Source organism: Thermobia domestica, chromosome 17 (assembly GCF_964235325.1).
Source record: "Thermobia domestica chromosome 17, izTheDome1.hap1.1, whole genome shotgun sequence".
Lineage (NCBI taxonomy): Eukaryota > Metazoa > Arthropoda > Insecta > Zygentoma > Lepismatidae > Thermobia > Thermobia domestica.
In genome coordinates this window covers 160014066-160038022 of record NC_137470.1, presented here as the reverse complement: position 1 = coordinate 160038022, position 23957 = coordinate 160014066, and the positions used below count along the sequence as shown (strand labels likewise).

Sequence of the window (23957 nt, the reverse complement as noted above, 5' to 3'; positions counted from 1 at the left end):
AAAAGAAAGAAGCTAGAACAAGACCCGATTGTCTACGATCACCCTATGCAAAATGGCGGCGGGTCAAAATGTCATCAAAATTTGCATTGAAAACAATATGGCCACCCCTATAAATCTGAAACGGGCAGCCAGACGGAAAAACTGAAAAACAAGTGTCACATGATGTTCGAAGGACAACAGATCGAAGTAAAAAATTTTGCCCCAAAGTCCCCCGCAGGGTCCCAGACGGGGTCCAACTCAAATTGTCAAATGGAAAGAGTGGTCAAGTGGTATATCTGAATTGCGGAACTGAATTTGGATTTAAACGGGATCGGAAGTATCACTGTTCATCTCAGCGATCCCGAAAACTATGGATTCGGCACTAACATTTGTCATTTTTGATCATTTTTATGTATTTTTCCTCTCCCCTAAGTTGTACCGTCAAAGTGAAGAAATAAAAACCATCCCTGGTCCGAACCTCATCTGTGTTGAAAATTTGATCGAGATCGGTCGGATGATTCAAGAGTTATTAAGTCACAAACGTAGTCACTTTCATTTTTATATAAACATATATAGGTTAAATATTTCTGTCTGAAGTGGGGTATTCCTTTTTCTACTAAATATATTAACCTCTCTGAAGTTCACTAAGAGATATAAAAGTAAAGTAAGGAATATAGTGTAATTTGTTATTTTGTACTTCATGTACTTTCAGATCGGCGCAATCACACGGGCATCCAAAGTGGACTTTGATGAGCTTGCTTCAAATATTCAGCGAATGGAAGTTGAATGCAAAGCCTCATGGGACCACTTGAAGGCCATAGCCAAGCATGATGGTTCGATGATGATGAAGGGAAAGTAAGTAGAACTTATAGTATAAAGTCCAAGAGTAGTTTAATACTCTGCATTTTCTGCGAAACTCTTTACTCATGTGTATGAAATCACGATGTACATTAATGTATGGTCACCATACTTCTTGAAGTAAAAGAAAACAATTTGGAATATATATATTGGACAGTCAAAGATTCTGCATGAACTTCATTGAAAAATTTTACCGGATATGTTTCTTCACACTTCGATTATGTAACAAATATCTTTCTGATCAAAAGTTTTATTGAGCACAATATACAAAAATTATGTTAATATTTTTTTTTTTTTCAGCAACCGAGCCAGAGATGGGCTATTTTTATACCTGCTAATGTTAGCGCCAGTGTAAACTTTTTCAAGGTTATATGTATACATGTAGACACTTAAGAACGCTATTATTTGCGTTTGCAGTGCTATGAACATATATAGGGGGTTACAAAAGTGTGTCACAAAATTTTGGGAACAGATCTTCCTCGCATCAAAATAAGAAAAAAAGTTCATATAGACCTGTGCTCAAAAGTGGATAGTTTCGCAGTTATAGGGTCTCGAAAACGTGAAACAAGTGAACTTTAAAAATTTCATAACTCCACAACTGGGGACCTATCGTAGTCAGATCAAGACATCACTGAGGAACTGGTACGTGAACTATCCAAATATCCATGTTTAAGAATGTTCCAGTACTTGTACACCAATTTTTAGAGAGGTAGGTGGAGAGTGATCAAGTACTCACAGACAGCCTCTCAAAAAATGATTGTGCAAGTACCGGAGGTTCTGAAAGATGGATATTTGGATAGTTCACATACTAGTTCCTCAGTGATGTCTTGACTGGACTGCGATCGGTCCTGTAGTATTGGAACTATGGACCTCTAAAGTTCATTTTTCACATTATCGGCACCCTATAACTGCGAAACTATATGCAGTTCCGACCAGAAGTCCATATGAACTTTTTTTTTCTTATATTGATGTGAGAAATCTATTCCCAAAATATTGTGACAGTTTTTTTTTTTAACACCCTGATATAGGATTCTGATGTACATACACGTATGCATAATTTTTTCGAAAGTGCACAACAAAATTTCGAGATTGAATCCTTGACATACAATCAAGAAAAATAAGGTAACTTCGATATGGAAATGTGTAGTTTCTGAGGTTTGTGAACATTTTGTAACCGATAACATTGATTTTCTTAGTTTACTTTCAATTGGTGCCATCTATAAACACGATACCGTGTATCCAGAAATTACTTCACATGAATGAATATTTCTAGTTCGAAAGGTTATAGTAGCTTATACTTTTATAAAATGTAATCACACATTCCTCACGTGCCTATGTAGAGAGGAAAAAAAAAGAAAATAAATAAGGCGACGAAAATCTAATAAAATCGAACAGAACCAGTTTTGTAAATGCTTTTTTCTCCGATGCTGTTAATATGACCATAAACTTTCCAATGTAATAATTTTCTCGTAATGAAATAATTTGTTAATTTCCGTATAACTCATAACTCATTTGGAGACGACAATTAGTACAATGATACGGGTATGTCCAAAATTGATCTTGTTTGATTTATAGTACTTCAAATTGCTTTTACTTATAGTGTATGAGAAACATGTGTAATAATATTGTAAGTCTCTCAGATGTATATTTTTTTTCGGGTTAAGTACCACAGAGTAGGTCCAGAAATATAAAACCTAACGTAATCCAAACTAACCTAAACTATGCCTTAACATTTTGGGACTACTCTGTGGCATAAACATTTTTCAATTTTTTTTTTTAACAAGGTATATCGAGGTTAAACGAGGTATAACTCATTTTGATACAACAATTAGGGGTATACGAAAGCGTTTCAAAAATAGGCGAGAAGTTCTTAATATGATTCAATGATATTGAAGCGTTTACTGAAACCATTTTATACTTCAGAAACTATATTTCTCGAACCATTTCGTCCTTTTTTTTTTTTTTTTTTTTTTTAATATTTGCCAGTCTATACTTGAAGTTTTATTATGTGTCTTTTAAACACCTTATATAGGCATAATGGGCATGTAGAGGTAAGGAGTGTATAGATACAGTAAGCCTTATGTGTGTTTATATCACCATAAATGGATATACATGTCATCGACAAAAGAAAACAACATATTTCATATTCCAATTCCACTTTTTTTTTTTTTTTTTTTTTTTTTTGTCGTAGGCTGTACAAAAACAAACCAATTTTGCCGGGTCACTCAAGAGCTATAAATTTTGAAAATTTTTGATCACCAGAATATTCGCTATGGAATATCTAAACTTGAAGAAACTTGACCGCGACTTACTTTCAATAAAGTTCGTACGAGGTCGTCTTTACATACACCACTCCTGCATATGTGTCACGACTGATTGTTCTCTTGAATCAAGCTGATTTTTTATAACACGTTCCAGTATTTTGTTTACAACTAGCTCATTTTGAATTTTTTTTTATTTTCTTTCTTTATGAAAACAAAAACTGGCGTTTCTATTCCAAAAGAAAGTTTGCCCTACATGAATATCACAAAGGGGATTTAGAATGTTGTAGCATTAATGTGTGATTCAGGCATATTATTTTTCTACATTATCTACTTCATCTTACACGAACTTGTGCTAAAGCGAACCATTTTCATACGTATCTTTCCTTCATTAAGTATTGATATGTTAGAAATGTTTAGTTCAGGAATCATCTTGTGTAATGATCTGAACAGCATACTTCGACTGTTTGTTTGCTTATTTTGCTTGTCTGGGGTACAGTGTAACGTTTTGGTTTGTAGACGTGAGTCTTTATCAAGCCTTCTTTACGTTAGCTCGATATGGAAATGAAAAATCAGTCAAAATGAACGAGTGAAATAGGATTTGGATCTATTTAGCTGACCAATAATAGGTTTCTCAGATTCGTTTAAGCTTGGCTCACATAAACCGATATATCAGTTTCTTCTGATCAAATTGATTGAACTACCAGGAGAGTTGAGCAGACACTTAACGTAATTACTTTTCAAAAAGGATCGATATCGAGTCCGCAGAAATCTAACCGTTTAAATTAATTGGATAATTGGGGACGAATTGGAGTTTAATGAGTCTCTATTGTTACTTGTAAGGTTGTACAATTTTCCACTATCAAGGAAGCATCATATTTCGTGTCAGAATTCCGAATTGGAATCCTCTAACATCGTCTTTTCATGCATGAGCATTACTATTATGACAATATGGCCTTGTGTCCATCTTGACTAAAGAAAGAAAAAAAAACTTTCTTACAAGGCTGGCTAGAATATTTATTATAAAAAATAAACTAGAAAAGTAACAGTTTCGGAAGTATAGCACTTCCTTCCTCAGACTACGCTGTACAACTCTAGGGAGGAAGGAAGTGCTATACTTCCGAAACCGTTACTTTTCTAGTTTATTTTTTATAATAAATATTCTAGCCAGCCTTGTAAGAAAGTTTTTTTTTCTTTCTTTAGTCAAGATGGACACAAGGCCATATTGTCATAATATCCATGTTGGATATTTATTTTATAATGTATCCTCATCTGATTTGGACTGTCTTCGAGTCAATTGCGTTCAAAACTCCTGCTTTGCATTACTCATTTCTGCTCTGATCTTTGCTGGAAGGATCATTCAAGCCATATATTTCTACTAGATTTATTAATTAATCTCTTAGGTTTAACAAGCTTTTAGCATTTAGATATCTATCGTATTTTTTAAGACTTTTCTATTATTATTTTCGTATTCCACGATCATTCTGTGATTTTTTTTTTTTACAAATGTTTTGTGTTCTATTCTAGAATGTCGGACTTCCTAGCAGACTGTGCAGAGAGAATAATTGTCCTGGGGATAGTACATCGAAGAGTCATGAATAGGTGAGTTTAATCATTATAATAATGACTATCTTGAAAGATGTTCCACCCTATCAGGTCATTAGTGAAATCTACATAGGACATATTTATCCATTGTAATTCAATCAAAGAAAATTGTCTTTGTGAATAATTATTTTAATAATCATTTTTCATATTTAAAAGACGAAGAATGTTGAATTATTGTGCTCATTCACAAGTGCGTTTTCTTTTGCAAAATATATATACTAGCGGCGGATTGTCCGTTCTTCGTACGGGAAGAATAAGTTTCATTTTGGACATAAAGAGCAATGGAGGATGAATTTCGATTTAAACGACATTGGAAGTTTCACTGTTCGTCTCAGTTATCCCAAAAACTACTTATTCAGCTCTAATATCGGTCATTTTCGATCACTTTTCTATATGTCCTCCCTCCGCTCCCTCAAGTTGCCGGGCTGAATTTGGATTTAAACGGCATCGGAAGTATCACTGTTCGTCTCAGCGACACCGAAAACTATGGATTCGACACTAATATCGGAACTTTTCGATCATTTTTACGTATCCCCCTCCCCAGCCCTGAGTTGCACCGTCAAAGTGAAACGATAGAAAACATCCCAAGCCCGAACCTCAGATCTATTTGGGCTAACCATTGTATATATATATTTCCCCCTTTCCCCCTTTCATATGTCTCTTCTCGTAATGACGTCTCCTTGCGCTCAGAAATTAATAACTGTAATACAAACGTAAAAGAATAATTATGGTATTGTCACACCACATACTATGTGTTTCTATTAACTAACAGAACGTACAGGTGGTGATAAGGACAACCCTTTGACATATTGTGAAATACCTGTTAAATGCAAGGCAGTTGAAGTACTTATAATAAGTAGTTTACAGTCAGTAAGTTAACTGATAAGACATAACACTAGGGTTGCCAACTGGCCTGTATTTCACCGGCCTGGCCAGAAATATTGCTGTTATTTTGATTAAAACCGGTAACCGGTACAAACTTCTTACCAGCTCCTTTATAACCGGTATTTTGAAATCTGTAATCCAGAACAAAACATCGAACGTTGAAATTCTTCAACAATGCTTTTACGTATACAAATTTTCGTTGTATTATACAGTAAGCGATATTTTTGCTAATCTATGGTAGTTTGTTTCATTTATTTAATATAAGAAATTTGATAACAATTAGATTTTATTGTGAAACATTGTTTTCAACAATAGAGACAGAAGTGTATAATTTGTCATAATTGTGCGGCATAAATAGGCTATAGCGATAAATTTAAATTGTCCATCGATTGTTGGCAAATAGCTCTTAGGCATTTCGTTAGTACAATGTTTCTTGCCTTGTTTAGTTTCCTGTTCCTAGCTGCTGCATATGACAACTTTATTTAAACTTCCATACTTCCTTCCTTAGGACTTCCTAAAGCAATTTCCTGTAGTTGAAATTTAAAGAGTAAATTTTATTTTGTAAATCCAAAATTGTCACATAAGGATTAATATACTTATGTTCATCTGTCTCAATAATTTTAAAGTGGCAGTTATTAGTAAATATAATAAAATGATCGATACCGACTTCAGTTTCTCATTTTTAGCACAGGGGGGCGCAGTAGCTCAGTGGTAGAGCGTTCATCTCTGGTGCTTGGGGTCCCGGGTGCTTGAGCCCCTCGCCAAGTGGACTTTCTGGTGGACAAACACCGTGCTCGTGGGTTTTCTCGGGGTTCTTCCGTTTCCTCCCACTTTCTTCATTTCACTAATCTCTCATCATCACCGTCTCCTTTAGCCTAACTGGCATAAGCGTGGGACGTAAAACTCAAAGATTTCATTTCTTTTTTTCTTCATTTTTAGCAAATGTATCTATTAAGTTGATTAGTGAATGTACTAACAATATTCAGGATAAAGGCACTAATGTACTTTTCTCCACAATAATACATTTCCTTCCCATGGATTGGTTCGAAGAGAGAGATTTCACACTTAGGCCTACATTATAGGGAATTTTTAAGGGATGCTGGTAATTTTATTTTCCAGAGTTGACAATCCTAGAAACACAACTAAGCTGAAATATTTCAAAATTTACCAAAGTTGGCACTTCAGTGTATTGAACTCTTAGAAAATGAATACGATGTGTCCAAATTTCTCATTTCTTTGTGTGTCCAAGTACGTCACCACATGACAGGCAACTTTGTATGGATTTACCGCGTTTTCTTCAATACTCTCCATTTCATACGGTATCTGTCTGAATACCACAGAAGATAGAACCCCGAATTTCTGAATGCCGAAACTGTAACAGTTAGGGAATACATAATTTTAAATCTACAATGTCCTGTTCGAAGTTCATTATTTTATTGTATTCTCTAAGAAGTCACAAGGTTAACAATGAATTCACATACTTATTTGATGATTGAAGGTATTCCATGATAAATAAAAGTCTTACCACATATAAAATTTCACTTTTAACATAAAAATAATAAGTGATATATTACCTTAGTTATTATTGATTAAAAAAATATAGAAGTAGACGAGGTGAGGCATATTTTTACATACTGCTAGTACGGCTTTCAGTACGGTATTTTTCAGATTGATATAAAACATTCGAGCCAACCCAAAATATATCTATTTGAAAAGTGAACATTGTTCGATATCCTATTGAACATGTTTGGTAGTTTAAATGAAGTATCTTATGTTTGTTGCAACAATTTGATTGTATGCGAATATAATGCAGATATTGTACAGAAAGAATGGACCGAAGCTCTTATCTACAAAATAGATTGACATATCTACTTACAGTTAGCTTATATCAAGAAGTACAGGGTGGTTCTTTTAAAACTCACGGATATCATTTGGGTTTAGAATTTCTAACTGAGGTCCGATTTTTATGCGGTTTGTGGCAAATGATCAAGGAAGGATGGGAAATTTATGGGACTATGTTTATTGGTTTAAATTCATTTGGGGTAATATCGATTACGCCTCAAGAAAAACAGCAAATTTTCGCCAGTGTACCTTACAATTGGAATGAAGTGCGGTGTGGTGTGGAGATTTGAGTCGTCTTCGTTAGATGGCAAACTTGCCAAGGTCAATAAGAAACAGGAAACTGGGCCGGTTGTATTGGGAATTGTGTTGTACAATTCTGTGATACTGTGTGAGTATGATAAGCGCACCGTGAGAATAGTGTACTCTTTGGAACAACATAAGTTTATCGTTAAAACTTTGGAGAACGTTCTGTTGTTCCTATGCAAAGGGCATTCAGAAACAAATTTGCCTCACATTCTTCCCCAGATAGGAATATAACGTGGTGACTAGTGAATAAATTGGAAGAAACAGGATGGGTTCTGAATGAGACAGAGAAGCATCGGATCCCGCAGGCGGGTGTTGTGAAAGAAGTCAGTTATCGACTCCTTAGGTCACCCAAGAAATCTCTCCGTCGTTTGTGGCAAGAAACCGGCTATAGCTATTCAACATGTAGTTTATGGACATTACCACTAACACTTAATTTGTTTTCTGCAGTTTTGCTTCAAAAATATTAAAAAAAAAAAAAAAAAAACTCATTTTAATTGTAAGGTACACTGGCGAAAATTTGCTGCTTTTCTTGAGGCGAGATCGACATTATCTCGGTTGAATTTAAACAAGTCTTCCATCCTTCCTTGACCAATTGCCACAAACAGTATGAAAATCAGACTTGAGTTAGAAATTCTAGATCCAAATGAAATTCGTGAGTTTTAAAAAATCTCCCTGTACATCTCGTGAAACCAGTATGAAACTGTTTGGTGATAAATGTTTAATAATTTGATACTCTCTGTTAACTGCTTGCAGAAGAAAAGGTAAAGGCTCAGATCATAATTGATAGTTGAATGGAAGTAGGATTACTAGTATTTGTATATTACTAAATATGTTGAATGATTGCGGTAATCCATGTAAACTATAAGGATTTAATAATACGTATTTGTTGGGGAGTTATGTATTCTTTTATAGATATAAGTTGGCAGCAAAATATTCATTAGAAAGAAGCGATATTATTCACTCAGATTGTTGTTGGTTCAAGATTAAATTTAAATTTTTGAATTTATCCTTTTAGAGCCTGGCATACTAAAAATAATACAAAACTTACTTTTTTTTTTTTTTGCTTGTTGTTCATAAGTGATAGGAGATAATGAAGTGCAACGTACCACAATCATAGATAATGTTATTCTACAACAGAAAATATGAACCTGAAGAATTTTCAGTGTTGCCATCCATGGAAATTACTGTGTTGCCAGAATAACATTTAATCCAAAATCTAAGTTATGGCAGCGACTAAAGGAACGAACTCAACTGCATTTTATTACCTTATCATGTTGTCTTGCAATCCTGTGAACTACTTTTTAACAGGTTGCCTGCCAAGGTCAGATTGTTTGTAACAGTCTTTGGGGCCCAGTAATAAAAAATGCGGAAATGAGTCAACATGGTACGTCCATTTTGACACTACTGTTATAAGCGCCGGTTGCTTTCTAGGGCCAGGCTACGAGTATCGTGTAACATTCTGGAGCCAAAAGACTATTTTTTATCATGTTAACAAATGACATGTGAAACCCATACATGGTGAGATACAAAAGTGGGTATCACGGTCTCATGAATGACACCAGTTGAGACCCAATTTTGGGTCTCATGGCAGTCAATCTGTTAAATAATAGTTGTATTTAGTTTTAATAAACAGAATAGTTTCAACATACAATTATTAAAACTAAACAATGTTATTTAAAAAGTAGTTCACAGGATTCCAAAACAATATGACACGTATTCAAATGCAGTAGAGTTCGTTCCTCTAGTTGTTGCCTTAACTTAGATTTTGGGGGAAATGTTATTCTGGCAACACTGTAATTTCTATGGATGGCAACACTGAAAATTCTTCAGGTTCATATTATCTGCTGTAGAATAACATTATCTATGATTGTAGTAAGTTGCATTCCATTATGTCCTTTTATTTATGAAAAACAAGCAAAAGAAAAATGGTAAATTTTGTATAATATTTAGTATGTCAGGCTCTTAAAGTAGAACGTTGTCTAATTATTTTAAACGGTTGAATAAATGTCTATATTTATTTAATTAGACAATATATTGTTTCTAATTTCTTTAAGTGTCAGCTTTGGTTTGTGAATAAATCGAAAGATGTGATTTGTTTAAAACATATGTTTTTGCTATTGAAGGTTCCATAAGTTCCTGATGTGGCTAGGAATTCCTCTTCATCGAGTCCAGGAAACCAAACCGAATGACTTCTGCAAAATTATCTCCGAGTTCTCCTTGGAATATAGAACGACGCGGGAAAGAGTTATTCAACAGAGAGAGAAAAAGGCTAATCATCGGGAAAGAAATAAAACTCGTGGAAAAATGATTACAGATGTAAGTATATATAATTTGTCGTATAAGCATGTAAAAAGTAGTTTTATGATTTTAGAAAATTGGAGGAATAGCGTAAAATACTCAAAAAAAAAAAAAAAAAAAGGTATAAAATGCTATAGAAATGCCGTTCTGAGCAACTAATTCAAATAATGTGGCTTTCGACACTGTTAAAGAGTTAGCATCACTTGGAATATGCTATTTGCGGATAGTATCGTGCTGGTAAGCTGCAAGGTAGCTGTGCAAGAAAAATTAGATGCCTGGAGAGGAAAACTGGAAAGGAAAGCGCTTAGAATTAATAGAACTAAGAAATAATATTTACATTGGCCTTTCAGGAAAAATGTAATAGAGAATACAAGAATACAACTAGACGAAAAAGAGATGGTAACGACGAAGAAATTCAAGTTCTTGGAATCAATTCTGCAGGAAAATGCAGGAATAGAAGAAGATGTAAACAGCAGGATTAGCTGCCTTTGAACGAAATGGAGAGAAGTGGCAGGAGTGTTGTGAGACACTAGGGCACCAATACGCCTTAAAGGAAAAGCATGCAAAACAGTAGGGAGACCTACCTTATTATACGGAGCGGAATATTGGACGACGAAGAAGCGAGAGGAACAGAAATTGCATGTTGTGGAGATGAAAATGCTGCGATGGATGTGTGGAATGACGCGGAGGGACAAAATTAAGAATGAAATGATTCGGAGAACTGTCAGAAATGAAATCTTTGAGTTTTACGTCCCACGGCTATGCCGGTTAGGCTAAAGGAAACGGTGATAATGAGTAATGAATGAAAAGGTGGAATGAAGAAAGTGGGAGGAAACGGGAGAACCCCGAGAAAACCCACGCACACGGTGTTTGTCCACCACAAAGTTCACTTGGCGGGAGCTGGGATCGAACCCGGAACCCCAAGCACCAGAGGTGAACGCTCTACCACTGAGCCACCGCGGCCCTAGGAGAACAGTCAAGGTGAGACCAGTAGTGGAAAAACTGTAAGAAAGTAGACTGAGATGTTTTGGGCATGTAAGAAGAAGATCTTTGGAATACGTAGCTCATCGCGTAGATGCCACAGAAGTGAGTGGGAAACGAGCCCCAGGCCGGCCAAAGAAGAAGTGGGGACACAAGATAGAAACAGATGGAGAACAGCGATCGGAAAATCCGACCCCAGTTAACTGGGAAAATGGCGTAAAAGAAGAAGAGTCCTGCTAAAATGTGGTCTATTCAGGAGTGTTTAACCTTTTTATTTTTATTATTTTTTTCTATTTTTCTCCATGGAAACGAATGAAGCAAGATAAGCATCATTTGAAAAAAGTTGCATTTTCGGCTGTTCACTAAACTGCTAGAAGGAATCCGACTTGAATCACAAACAATATATTGTATTGTGTGGGTCATACGGTTCTGTTATTCTCAGTTTCCTAAAAGGCCGTTTGAAAATTCTTCAAAATACACCTGAACTACAGGGAAAATCTATGCTGTCCCAAGTAAACTACTTTGTAAGAAAATAAGTTCATATACTCAGATAATTAATTGTGTTTTCCGGGGTCAAATATGTGATCTCTTGCTTCGAATTAAGTGCTTTATTACATCATTATTCTTAGTGTATTAAATGACACCAGGAACCTATTCAAATCAATTTATCCGATCCGAGAATATTGGCCGTAGAAATGGCTAAATTAAGAGATATAGATTAAATATTTTAATCATAGTAGAACGCAGCAAAACATGTTTTTCAATTGTGTAAATATTGTTGAGTTTAACGTCCCGTCCAGCGGCGAGACTATATGAGACGTGGACCTACTGATTAACGTGGAATCTGAACCACATGAGCTCCCGCCGGGAATTAATCCGGTTCTCCCACACCAGGCGCGTATGCTAACCGCTTAGCCACGAAAGAACTCAATTGTGTAAATATTGCATCAAAATTAAAAAAAAAATATATTTTAGTTTTACGTCCCATGATTATGTCGGTTAGGCTTAAGGAGACGGTGATGACGAGGAATGAAATGGTGGAATGAAGAAAGTGAGAGGAAACGGACGAATCCCAAGGAAACCCACGCACACAGTGTTTGTCCACCACAAAGCTTACTTGGCGTGAGCTGGGATCGAACCAATGACCCCAGGCACCAGAGGTGAACGCTCTACCACTGAGCCATCGCGGCCCTAAATATTGCATCAACTACTTCAAGCCTGGATTTCCCTTTCGTACTCCCATTTTCTTTCACTGTATTGTTCCATTAGTTATCTCGTCATTCATATGCATTTATTATTGCCTGGTTTAGCACATCATCGCTTGTACGCCATTTGTCCAGCAAATTGACTACATCAAGGTGTCCCATACGCTTCTTTTCCTGTTGATTTAAACGTAAGAGTTGCTCACTTTAATACGGTCTAACAGTTACTATCTTGTTCTTTCCTTTCTTATTTTTTGTCCTACCATAGCTTCTACAGGGTGTATCAAAAAGGACTTTACAACTTTGAAAAGTCATATTTATTTATTTATTTAGCTTACAGACATGGCTTTAGTGTCAATTTCTAGTAAAATACATCGTTTTTTTTTTTTTTTTTTTTTTTAACCTTATGCCTAGAGATGTTCAATGTGGCTCCCATTTGTGATGCGGCACTGAAGTGGATTTCTGTAGAATTTCTACACAAAATTCCTTACGAGCAGTTCTATCAGTGTCTTAATTTTTGCTCCATTTGTAATTTGTACGGTTTGAGATACAACCGTTTTCTCAACACACGCCAAACTGTCATGTGTGGGACGCCCAGCTGTCGAGAAGCACGCCAAGTTGATTTTGTAGGACTGTTCACAAAGCTTTGTCTCATTTGCTCTACAACGTCTTAAAACGTACGCGGACGGCCTGAAGATTTCTTGTCTCTTACCAAACGTTTAGTTTCAATAAAATACTTATGCCACTGATAAATAGTAGGCCTAATGGGAGGATCTTTACCATACTTTGTACGAAAATTACGTCGCAGACTTGGATTCTTCAAACCAAAACACACAGCTAGCACGCTTGGGACCAATATAGGCAGACATCTTTTCTACATTTGCCGCTAGCGCTTGCAGTGGCTTGTTCCCGAACTAGTGTACTACGTGAGTCAAAACTTGATGTATTTTGCTACAAAATGACACCAAAACCATCTCTGTAAGATAAATGAATAATTCAATATGAGTTTTCAAAGGCGTGAGATCCTTTTTGATACACTTTGGATTATATCCCTGAAAATGCAATTTCTTCTGTAAAATACCTTAATAATTTCTCTTCACGCTTTTAACCTATACTGTTAAAAACAGTGAAATACGGATAGTCGCAAAAAGAAAATCATTGTTCATTAGATTTTTATTTTGTATTGTCCAACACTGATCTTTAATTGATACCTAAACGGTATTTATTTTGTTTTTAGTATATCGAATGACTTAGAAATTTGATTGTGCATAACTTTGGGAACCCAAAAACCTGCATAATGTAAAACTTCACACAACAATAAACAGTTCAGAGTTCACCGCCATGTCAAGTTTAATCCCAATTAGATGAGTTCGGTGTATGAATGTTTGCTTTGGAAAATATGAAATTAAAATTTGACTACCCATAGGTTGGGAACCGTAAATATAACATAATAAGTAATAAGTATATTATTTGCCTTAAAAACAGTTACTCAATTGAATTTCTCTGTGAATTTCTACTGAAACGTAGTGAACTCGAGCCAATTTTTGAAATGGTTGATCACGAGCAATGATAATTGGATAGTTAATGATAACAATGTGTGAAGAAGATCGTAGTTGAAGCTTAAAGCTCCACAGTATGTGGTAAAGCCTACACTGACGGTCAAGAAGGTTATGCTGTTGGTCTTGTGAGATTGAAGGGGCATTGTGCATCATCAGCTACTGCCGTCGGGCAGAACGGTAAACTCGGACCTGTACTTTCGACAGTTGGTGCAAATAAACCTCGTAGTGAAAAAAAAATGGCCGAGATTGTCAACAGAGAGTGTCGTTTACAAGCTGACAACACCAGGCTACATACATCCTTAACAACACGTCAGAAATTGAGAGAACTTGGAAGGATTTAATAGATCCACTGTAAAGCTCAGACCTGGCACCGTCAGTTGTAATTTGTTTTGGTCTCTGTAGAACTCGCAGAGTGGTGTTAAGTTAGTTTCAAAAGAGGTCTGTAAAAATCACACGTCACTTTTTTTTATTTTTTTTATTTATTTTTTTTTTTTTTTTTTACCAGAGACCAAACAAGTTTTATAGCAAAGGAATTGTAGTCTGCCGGAAAAGTGGCAGAAAATCATGAAATAAAATGGTGCATATACGGTTTTAAAGTGTTGTTTTTCAATAGCAATAAATGTAGTCTCAATTTTGACTTCTGAAGGCTCAATACTTGTAACTCTACAATGCATGATTTAAAAAAAAAAAAAAAAAAAAAATGTGGAAAAATAGTTTTGCAAAAGAAGACAAAAATGGGTAAATGAAGTACCGGTACGCTTAATAGTGCCATCTATGCGGAAACTGTAGAATTACAACTAGCTTCGAACGTTCCCAATCTGGCTGAACATGCATTAGCAACTACATACCGTTATGTAGGAAAGAACAGATTATTTAACATTAAGACCCATATCTGTCCCACTATTCATTGTGGGGTTAAACAACCTGGTATATCGATGAAGGTATACTGTGAACAAATTATATAGACGAGGGTACTAGTCATTTGAACTGTAACGATACAGAGTAAACTAAGCACCATGTTGGAAATGAATACTGCGTTAATTAGACTATTGTGAATGTAGCAAACAAGTGGTGAATGATACTCAGGAATTGCCCAGAATTGTATCCATGAAATGAAATCTTTAAATTTTGCGTTCCACGGTTATGTTGGCTAGGCTAAAGGAGAGAGTGATGATGAGAAATGAATGAAATGGTTGGAATGAAGAAAGTAGGAGAAAACGGCAAAACCCACGCACACGGTGTTTGTCCACCACAAAGTTCATTTGGCCCGAGTTGGGATCGAACCAAGGACCCCATGCACCAGAGGTGACTGCTCTACCACTAAGAATTGTATCCATTCTTCGTTGTATCTACATTGAACTATTTGTTTAGGGTAACTCACTCACAAACACTGTTACACTGTTTAGGGTAACAAACTCACTCTATGGCCTATGGAACGCGGAGGTTCAATGACGCGTTCGCAAAAGTTCTCCATTGATTTCTATCGTTAGCCAACTGGCTCCAGCTTCTACTTTATATTTATATTTCTGCGAGATCCATCTTAATATTGTCCTCCCATCTACGCCTAGGTCTTCCTAATGGTCGTTTTCCGATGGGACTTCCAGTTAAGACTTTGAAAGCATTCCTACTTTCTTCCATTCTGGCTACATGACCTGCCCACCTAAGCCTCCTAGATTTGATGATCCCAACAATATTTGGTATACGGTATAAATTACGCAGTTCCGCGTTATGAAGTTTCTGCCATTCCCGTTCCTCTTGGATCCGAATATTCTTAGGGTAACAAACTTTAAAATAGAGATTTCGACTTACTATCAAGCTTTTTGTTGTTTTTAATGCGTTAAGTGCCACTGATATTAAATTATTGTCTGTCCAATGAAATCACCTCAAACTACAGAGATTAATTTACAGCTAATTAATGTTTCTGTACTTTCAGATGGGTAAATTTAAAAGCAAAGAAGATCGTGCCGACGCTGAGTTGCGGCAGCTGCTTGGTGGAAGCGATATATCAGACGCTGAATCACTTCACGGTACTCTGCCCTGGAGGCGACAAAGGAAGGATCTAGGTAAAATATCTGTAGTAACTTAACCATTTGCTACAAGGTGGAGTACAGAAGGTTGCACGTAAAGAATAGATTTTTAGAAATTATTTGAATCCCATTTTCACCCTTAGGATGCATATTTGAATAGAAATCAAATGATAAAAAACAAGTTCGACTAATGTGCTATGTTCAAATGTTCATCTCAAGTTCAAGGTGCAGTCGTTATTCTTTGTGAAAAGTTTAAATACGAGGGCTATCCAGAAAGTAACATGTATTGAAATGAAAAAGTAATAAGTGGATAAACCAAATTGTATTATATACCTTTGAAAGGGACACTCTTAAGCTATAATCGCCAAGCAAATCAAGGTACTTATCATACCGTGGCACAAGTTTTTCAATACCGTCGCGGTAGAAATCTGCCCCTTCAATTTCAACCACTGGCTTACACCGGCATGCAGTTTGGAGTCAGTATCAAAGCATTGTGTAGCGAGTCATGTCTTCATTGCTTGGAAGAGGTGGTAGTCGCTAAACGCCAAATCCGGGCTGTATGATGGATGATTGAATACTTCCCATCCAAAACCATCCACTGCGATCCTCATCATGAATATTGTAACTGTCATTTTTAAAATCAATGTACCATTGCCTCATTCAGCCTCCACTCATTATTCCATGTCTGTACACTTCACACAGTTGGCGATGGATTTCAATTGACTTGATTTTTTGCCAACAAAACCCTAATCACAGAACGCACTTCACAAGAGGGGGGATTTTTCTATTGCAGCGCACATTGTAGCACGTTACAGAAAGCACAGAAAGAGCGTCACAGTCCTCACGCTACCACAGATGGATGTGTACTGAGCGTGGCAACGTTTTGACACCAAGATGGCGACTCTAGCCCCGCCCACGGCCATGATAGGCTAAAACGTCTGGTACTTTCTGGACAACTCTCGTACATTTCCTCCCTTAGAATATGCATCTCAACCGAAGTGTAATGGTGAAAACCCAGATCAATCCAGGTACTATCTTCAAATATTGATTTTAAAAGTATTAAGGGGCTCATGAGATCTATATTTTTGGCATAAATTTTGATCCCCTCTGTTGAAATTATAAGGTTGGGCATATAAAGTTACTTTTAGCTTAATAAGCAGTACCTTTATTATTCTAACAGCGGCACAAACACACACACACATACAAAAGACGCACTCCAGTATAAAGAGACAAAGAAGGAGAAGAAGAAGAAGAAGCATTATGAAAATATTTGCCTTACAAATGTATGGTAAACTCTTTTTTCATATTACAAAATACTACATATTTGAGTACAAACAACTTGGATTATATATCTTAACACTTCCCCTTACTCAAATATGTGGGTACTTATCCAATACCTTTTAAGCCTAACTGGTTAATATATTTATCATGTTTACATTTCGAGAGAGCTTTAGCTAATGTGGCTGCTACCATACGATCAGTTTATTTATATTCAATATGTATTATACCCTGTTCCACAGCATCTCTTACTAAATGATGACGTACGTCAATATGTTCCATTCGTCTATGCTGTTGACCATTTTCAACGAATCTTTGAGCATTCTGATTATCATTATACAAAGTAATTTGTGAGCTGAATTCCCATATCTCACCTAAGAAATTACTGATGAACTTTGCCTCTTTTGTTGCATCCCCTATACTATAGTATTCTGCTTCAGTACTAGAATAGGCAATAGTTTTTTGTTTCCTTGACTCCCAATTTACAGTTGAGTTTTCTAACTTTACAACAAAACCTGTGTATGTTTTTCTATCGGTTACATCACCTGCCCAGTCAGTATCTGCGAAGATTCTTACGCCATCTTCACTTTTCTGATGGCGTGTAGTCTGAAGACTGTAGTCTATCGTTCCTACTAAATATCTTAACACTCTCTTTGCTGCTAACCAATGTGTTTTGTCATAGCAGTTATTCAACTGACTTAGTTTACTACAAACATATGCAATGTCGGGCCTTGTACATACCGAAAGATACATTAAATATCCAATTAGTTTCTGATACGGATATTTAGTTTCACATACACTAGCTTTTTCCAGTTTTAAATTTACTTCCATCGGAGTTGAAACAGATTTGCAATTTGTCATGTTAAACTTAGCTAACAAATTCTTTACATATTCCTTTCGTGATAGGTTCAAGTTTTTTTTTCTGTGTCTACATTCATATCAAGACAATTCTTTACAGGTCCTAGGCTTTTACATCAAAGTTACGTTGCAATGCCTTGATTAGTTTTTCTTTATCACTTCTGTTTTCACTAAAAATAAAAAATCATCAACATATAATCCGAATATTACTTTCTTATCTTCTATATCCTAAACATACACACAAGGTTCACATTTACACTGTTTGTATCCTATGTTAGTCAAAATTTCATGTTCCATGTTCTACCGGCTTGTTTCAAACCATAAATACTCTTTGTCAGTAAATATACCTTGTTCTGATCCCCACTATCATAACCCAATGGTTGTTTCATATACAAGGTCTCTTTGAGATAGCCATTCAGAAGTGCTGTATTAACATCAATATGATCTATACCATGTCTCGTTCAACCCCCAAGGCAAACAATAATCTTACTGTTGGCTGCCTTATAACTGGAGCGAACGTTTCATCATAATTAACACCATATTTTTGTGCAAAATCCTTTGCCACCAATCTTGCTTTATATTTAACACGTTTACCGCCATGTGCATCACCGATGATTCACAGGGGGTGTACTTTATGGAGCTACGTGTATCATATGTGATTCACAGGCTTTAAATCCTTGCTTTTGAGGCCGTGTTAATCACCGGTGATGCACAAGCACATCTTTTAAATGGTAAAATAAATTCTCCAGCCTCAGAAAGATGTTCGGCAACCTTGGTTTCCGGCTTCTGATAGTTTCTTTCCCAGAAATTATTCGATCATTTTAATACTATTTTCCTCCAATAAAAATGACCCCACGATGCACCTTACCCGATTTCACTCTGGCAATCAATGTGTTAATTAAATTTCCACTAGTGTCGGTTTTTCTTTTGTTAAACCCATTTACATTTAATAACATTGGCATCTCTTGGACATTCAACCAATTCCCATACATTATTTTTCAATAGTGATTAATATTCTTCATCCATAGTATTTTTCCATGCTTTACTGTTTTTCCATGACATGGCTTCATCAAAACTTACAGGGTCATCAAGATCTGACATTGTGTGTACAGATACATAAGACATGTCATAATCTTTTGTCTAAACAGGAGCTCTATGTTCCCCATGAGGCCTAACGTTTATACATTCTTCCTCTGATAACTCATACATTTCTTCAACCGAATTATTGAACTGAGACTCATTCGAATCCATGTTTTGCATTGCACCAGGATTAGAGTTGGGTTGATTTTAGTTTAGCGTACCGTTCAGCAGCGAGGCTATATGAGACGTGGACCTACTGATTAACGTGGAATCCGAACCATATGAGCTCCCGCCGGGAATCGAACCCAGGTCTCCCATGCCAAAGGCGCGTACGCTAACCACTTAGCCACGAGAGAGCTCTGCACCAGAATTAGAATCTACGTCATTACTTACAACTTCCCCTGAATTAGATACTGCATTACTAACATTTTGAAACATTTTGTTTGTTAGATTAAGGTTGGTAAGTTACAGTAGGTGACATTACTCTATCAGAATTACAAACATTGTTATTCACATTTGAATATTTATTTATGCTGTGCTCTAAAAATTTAAAATTCCTTGTCTTTATCACTTTACCAGGTTTTGTGGGATCAGGTAACCTATACCCTTTCGTATGTTCGCAATAGCCTACCGGTACCATAATGTAAGGTTTAGATTTTGCATCTATTTTCTTACGTTGATTTGATGGAGTAAGTACGTAAAGAGTACATCCACAAATATAAAATTTACGACTCAGTATATTTTACATTGTAACTTATAGCCACAGTTCATGAATTCCTGGGTCTTCTGGGTTCACAACCTTTGTTGAAATTATATGGTTGGGCATATAAAGTTACTTTTAGTTTAATAAGCAATACATTTATTATTCTAACAGCGGCACACACACACACATACAAAAAGGCGCACTCCAGTAGAAAGAGACAAAGAAGAGGAAGAAAAAGCATATATGAATAATTTTTCTTTACAAATATATGGTAAATTCTTTCTTCATATTACAAAATACTACATATTTGAGTACAAATAACTTGGATTATAAATATCTTAACACCCTCCCCACTTAGTATACGGATTTTAATAAAAATCACGTGATAAAATCCTGGCTCGAGCCAAGTGCAACCTACTGCAGAAGTCATTTCAAACAGTTAAGCTATTTTCCCGGAAACCTGTGCTTTGTAATTTTCCGTCAAGTCGACCCGGCACTTCGCGGCAACTGAAAGTTGAACAGATGTTTACTGCATTTGTCTAGAGGCTAACTGCTCACATCTACTTATACTTTTTAAAACTATTTAAGGGGTCATATTTAAAAATGATTTGGTGATTTAGATATTATTTTATTAAAAAAATATTAAGTGTTTGTTATTGGTGAATGATTTTATATTCTGTAACCAGGTTCATTAAATTTAATGATAGGTAGAGCCTTTCTGTTTCAAGTGTGCCCTCGAAAAATATGTGAAACATACTTCATCCCCACCTCCGCCATCTTTGTATGGCGTTACTTTTCCTTTGGTTTGGAGAAAGAAATGAATGACCTCGGTTGTGTTGCCAATTTCAGTCGTTTGGTGACGAGTGAAGATCGTAGGCTACTTAGAATGGCTAACAAGACAGTGTACAGCGAAGCTCGTGAATCTGGCACCTTGTTTTCATCCAACTATTGAAAGAACTTTAGCAACGGAGGTACGGGAAAACATACATCGACAGCAACGCCAGCAGGGTCACACTTGAAATAGAAAGGCTCTAACAAACAATGCAATGAAATATATAGTCATGGGTTTAAGTGAGTGAATAATTATACGTTGGAAATATCATTTATATCAAACTTCAGAGATAAATCCATTTTAACGTAAACACGCTACTTTCTCATTTAATATGTTAAGCTTTAATTCAATATGGCAGGAGTTATAAGTAGATTTCAGATATGAGGAACATGAGTTTGACCATTGTTTGCAAGTAGGAATATAACAGAGGATGAACTTTTGTTCATCTCAAGTCCTTCAAGCGTAAATTGTAATTCTACGAGTGCAACCATAGAATGACAAACTTTATGATGATCAGAAGAGAAGGATTACACTGACATTGATGCTCAGTGAGCTGTAAAGAAAACAGTGATCCATGTCTTTGAAGAACCTTGTCCAATTGGTGAATATATAAAGCTAAAATCTTATGTGTATTTTTCTTTGTTACATCTATTTTTAAGAATACAATATTATATTGATGTACAGGGTGGCCACAAAGTCCCGGTACTCCTGAAAATAAGTAACATAAACCACTAAACCTACGTAAATAACTACACGGAAAGAACGGAATGACATGAAGAACAATACTTTCAAGATCTTTCATTGAGATAGAAAACATTAAGTGTCCAAATGATCAGTCTGTCGACTGTCATTCTCATGACAAAGGATAATACACCGCCAGGTTCTGTGCGACATTTTGCGGAGCATTGCAGGTGTAACTTGAGTGAAAGCTTGTTTCACAGCTTCTGTCAGTTCGGCAGTGGTATCTAACGGTTTCGTTCAACGATGCTCTTTATGAACCCCCATAACGCATTCATTGTTACAGGTGGTGAGGTCTGGGCTTCGTGATATCCAGATAAGTGGTGTGGGCAGATCCGGACTACCACGACCAATCCAACGCCCAGGAAATATTTTCCGTAAGATATTCGCGTATGGCGTGGGCGTAATGGGCAGTTGCCCCATCATGCTGAAACCAGCATGTCCCTTTGATTCCGTGCAACTCCAAGAGAGAAACAAACCAGTTCCGCAACATGTCCAGGTATCGTGACAAAACGACATGTTTCTGCCGTGTAGACGGTCTGCCACTTCTTTCCTTATCCTTCATATTTCCTGTGGCGAATAGTATCTGTTCCCATCGTAAAAGTGTTTGTTTCGGGGTAGGATCTCGTTGAGAACTTGTTCGAAACTGTGCACGCACTTGTGCCAGTATCTTCACCTGTGTAGCTTGTCTCACGCACCCAACAACTTGCTTGTTCTTCAATACTGTAACTGGAAGTATCAAGCATTGTTCACACAATCTGAAACAGTGGAAAGCCTTACATTAGCATTTATGAAGGGCGTAACGGGACTTTGTGGCTACCTGTATTTAAGATGCTATAGGACTAGAAGACAATTAATTCATGTGATTTACATCTGTTGCTTTATGTATAGGTCGAACAACACTTGGACCTCTTCTACGAGACGAATGTGCAACAGATACCATGACTGATGGAGATGACGAAATTCTGGAAAGTCTCGTGAAAACGGCAACTAAAGCTCCCACAACCCGTACAACGCCTCGGGAACGGAAAAGGACGAGGCATTCAGATAGAAAATCTTGTAAGTAAAAGAGATGTAGGATATTTCACAACGGTTTGTAACTTTCCTTTACAACATTTGATAAACTACTTGTCAAGAAAATAAAAATTTTAAGTTTCGTATATTTGTACATAAATTTACACATTCATATTATATGAGATTGTGTTTCAATATGTATTCGTAACGCTAGTACATACGAATATAGTTGTTTTCTTTGCTTTTGCTTTTCCTTATTGCATACAGTACTCTAGTTCAAACTTAATTCGTCAGTCTAAAGAGGTTTCTTCAAAGTTCAAATTACATTCTCGAAATTATGATTTAAAAAAAAAATCATTAAGGCGTTTGTTTACTGTGATGTATTTCTGTTAAAACCGATTATCTTTTAACAATGCGAGGGTTACATATTATGGTATGCTACAAACTCAATATACCTTTTTAAATACGGAATAGAAAACGTTTGAACATTTTTTTTCGTTATTACCCATGCCTAGGCAGGTAGGCACAAGGGTCAAAGCACATAGTAATCTGATTGAAATGAGAGGTTGTACGCAATACCACTCGGCACTGCTTGAATCAAATTTGAGATAAGCAATTGTGCCCTTTATATGAAATAGATTACACATTTAGAAGTTTTGACATGTAATAAATCTGAAATAAAAAAATAAAAAAAGAACCGATGGAATTGGTCAATTACTCGATTTTAACGATTGTAACGATTAAAAAAAAAAACAATTGATAAAAGTTTAGTAAATCAACTGCTGTTAGTATTTTTGATAGTATTTGGTAATAATTGCACCTTATACTTCGTTTTTATTTACTTTATTATGTCAAAGCTTTTATTAATTTTTGACCAGACGAAAAGTATTGGTAGAGTACTGTATGCATGATTTTCGCTAAAATATTGCTATACTATTTTTTTTTCTAGGAATGCAAATGATTATTGATACATATTTTCTATGTTTTTTGTTATGAACTGTGTGTGTTGTGACCCTTTGGATGATACCGAATTGGTGATTGTGTTCCAGCCACTCTGCGGTAAATGCACGTGCTACCCAAGGTCTTCCTCATCTATACCTCGTACGGCATGACTTCATAAGAATTACTGTTCGTGTGTGTGTGTATGTGTGTGCGTTGGTGTTGAAGTAATGATGAAGGTGATGGTGGTGGAAATTCAACTAGAACATCTTTAAAAAAAACTTATTTATCTTTTAGCATCTGCTAATCTGTATATTCTCCCTTCTTAGTAAAGCGCTCTCGGACTCGGGAGAACAATGTGTTTCCATTGCTGATGGATGCTAACAATCAATAGATAGTGTCTCGTTGAGGGGTAGGTGTTATTAATTTAAACATGCTCATTCTCTGTAATTCTGATAAGAAATTAACAAGGGCATGGCACTGCAACTGTTTTCTGCTTTGTATGGCTCCTATTTAAAGACGTTTTGTAACGCATTTCTGTGCTCTTGAATGTAGTTGTTTTTATTGCAATATTTTTCTTCTCGTGTGCAAAGTTGGAGTGTAATACTTGACACGATTTTCTGTAAATTGGTTTTCTTAAGATGTCTAAGATACACATTTTAAATTGCACTTTTAAAAATAGTTTTCATATTATAGTCTACATCACGTACAA

The 23957-nt window shown here is 36.0% G+C and overlaps 1 protein-coding gene across 3 annotated transcripts in view; it reads left to right on the top strand.

Annotated features, from left to right (window-relative positions):
- Fhos (Formin homology 2 domain containing) overlaps nucleotides 1–23957 on the top strand; it is a 792187-nt gene that overhangs the window by 739443 nt on the left and 28787 nt on the right. For 2 of the 3 annotated variants that reach the window (XM_081744509.1, XM_081744510.1), the window contains 6 exons: nucleotides 692–834; nucleotides 4626–4700; nucleotides 9860–10052; nucleotides 15710–15839; nucleotides 22184–22351; nucleotides 23575–23657. In XM_081744509.1, the coding sequence (XP_081600635.1) occupies nucleotides 692–834; nucleotides 4626–4700; nucleotides 9860–10052; nucleotides 15710–15839; nucleotides 22184–22351; nucleotides 23575–23639 (774 nt within the window). In that variant the 3' untranslated portion in view covers nucleotides 23640–23657. The remainder of the gene's footprint in view (nucleotides 1–691; nucleotides 835–4625; nucleotides 4701–9859; nucleotides 10053–15709; nucleotides 15840–22183; nucleotides 22352–23574; nucleotides 23658–23957) is intronic. The other variant, XM_081744508.1, reaches the window with a different exon arrangement.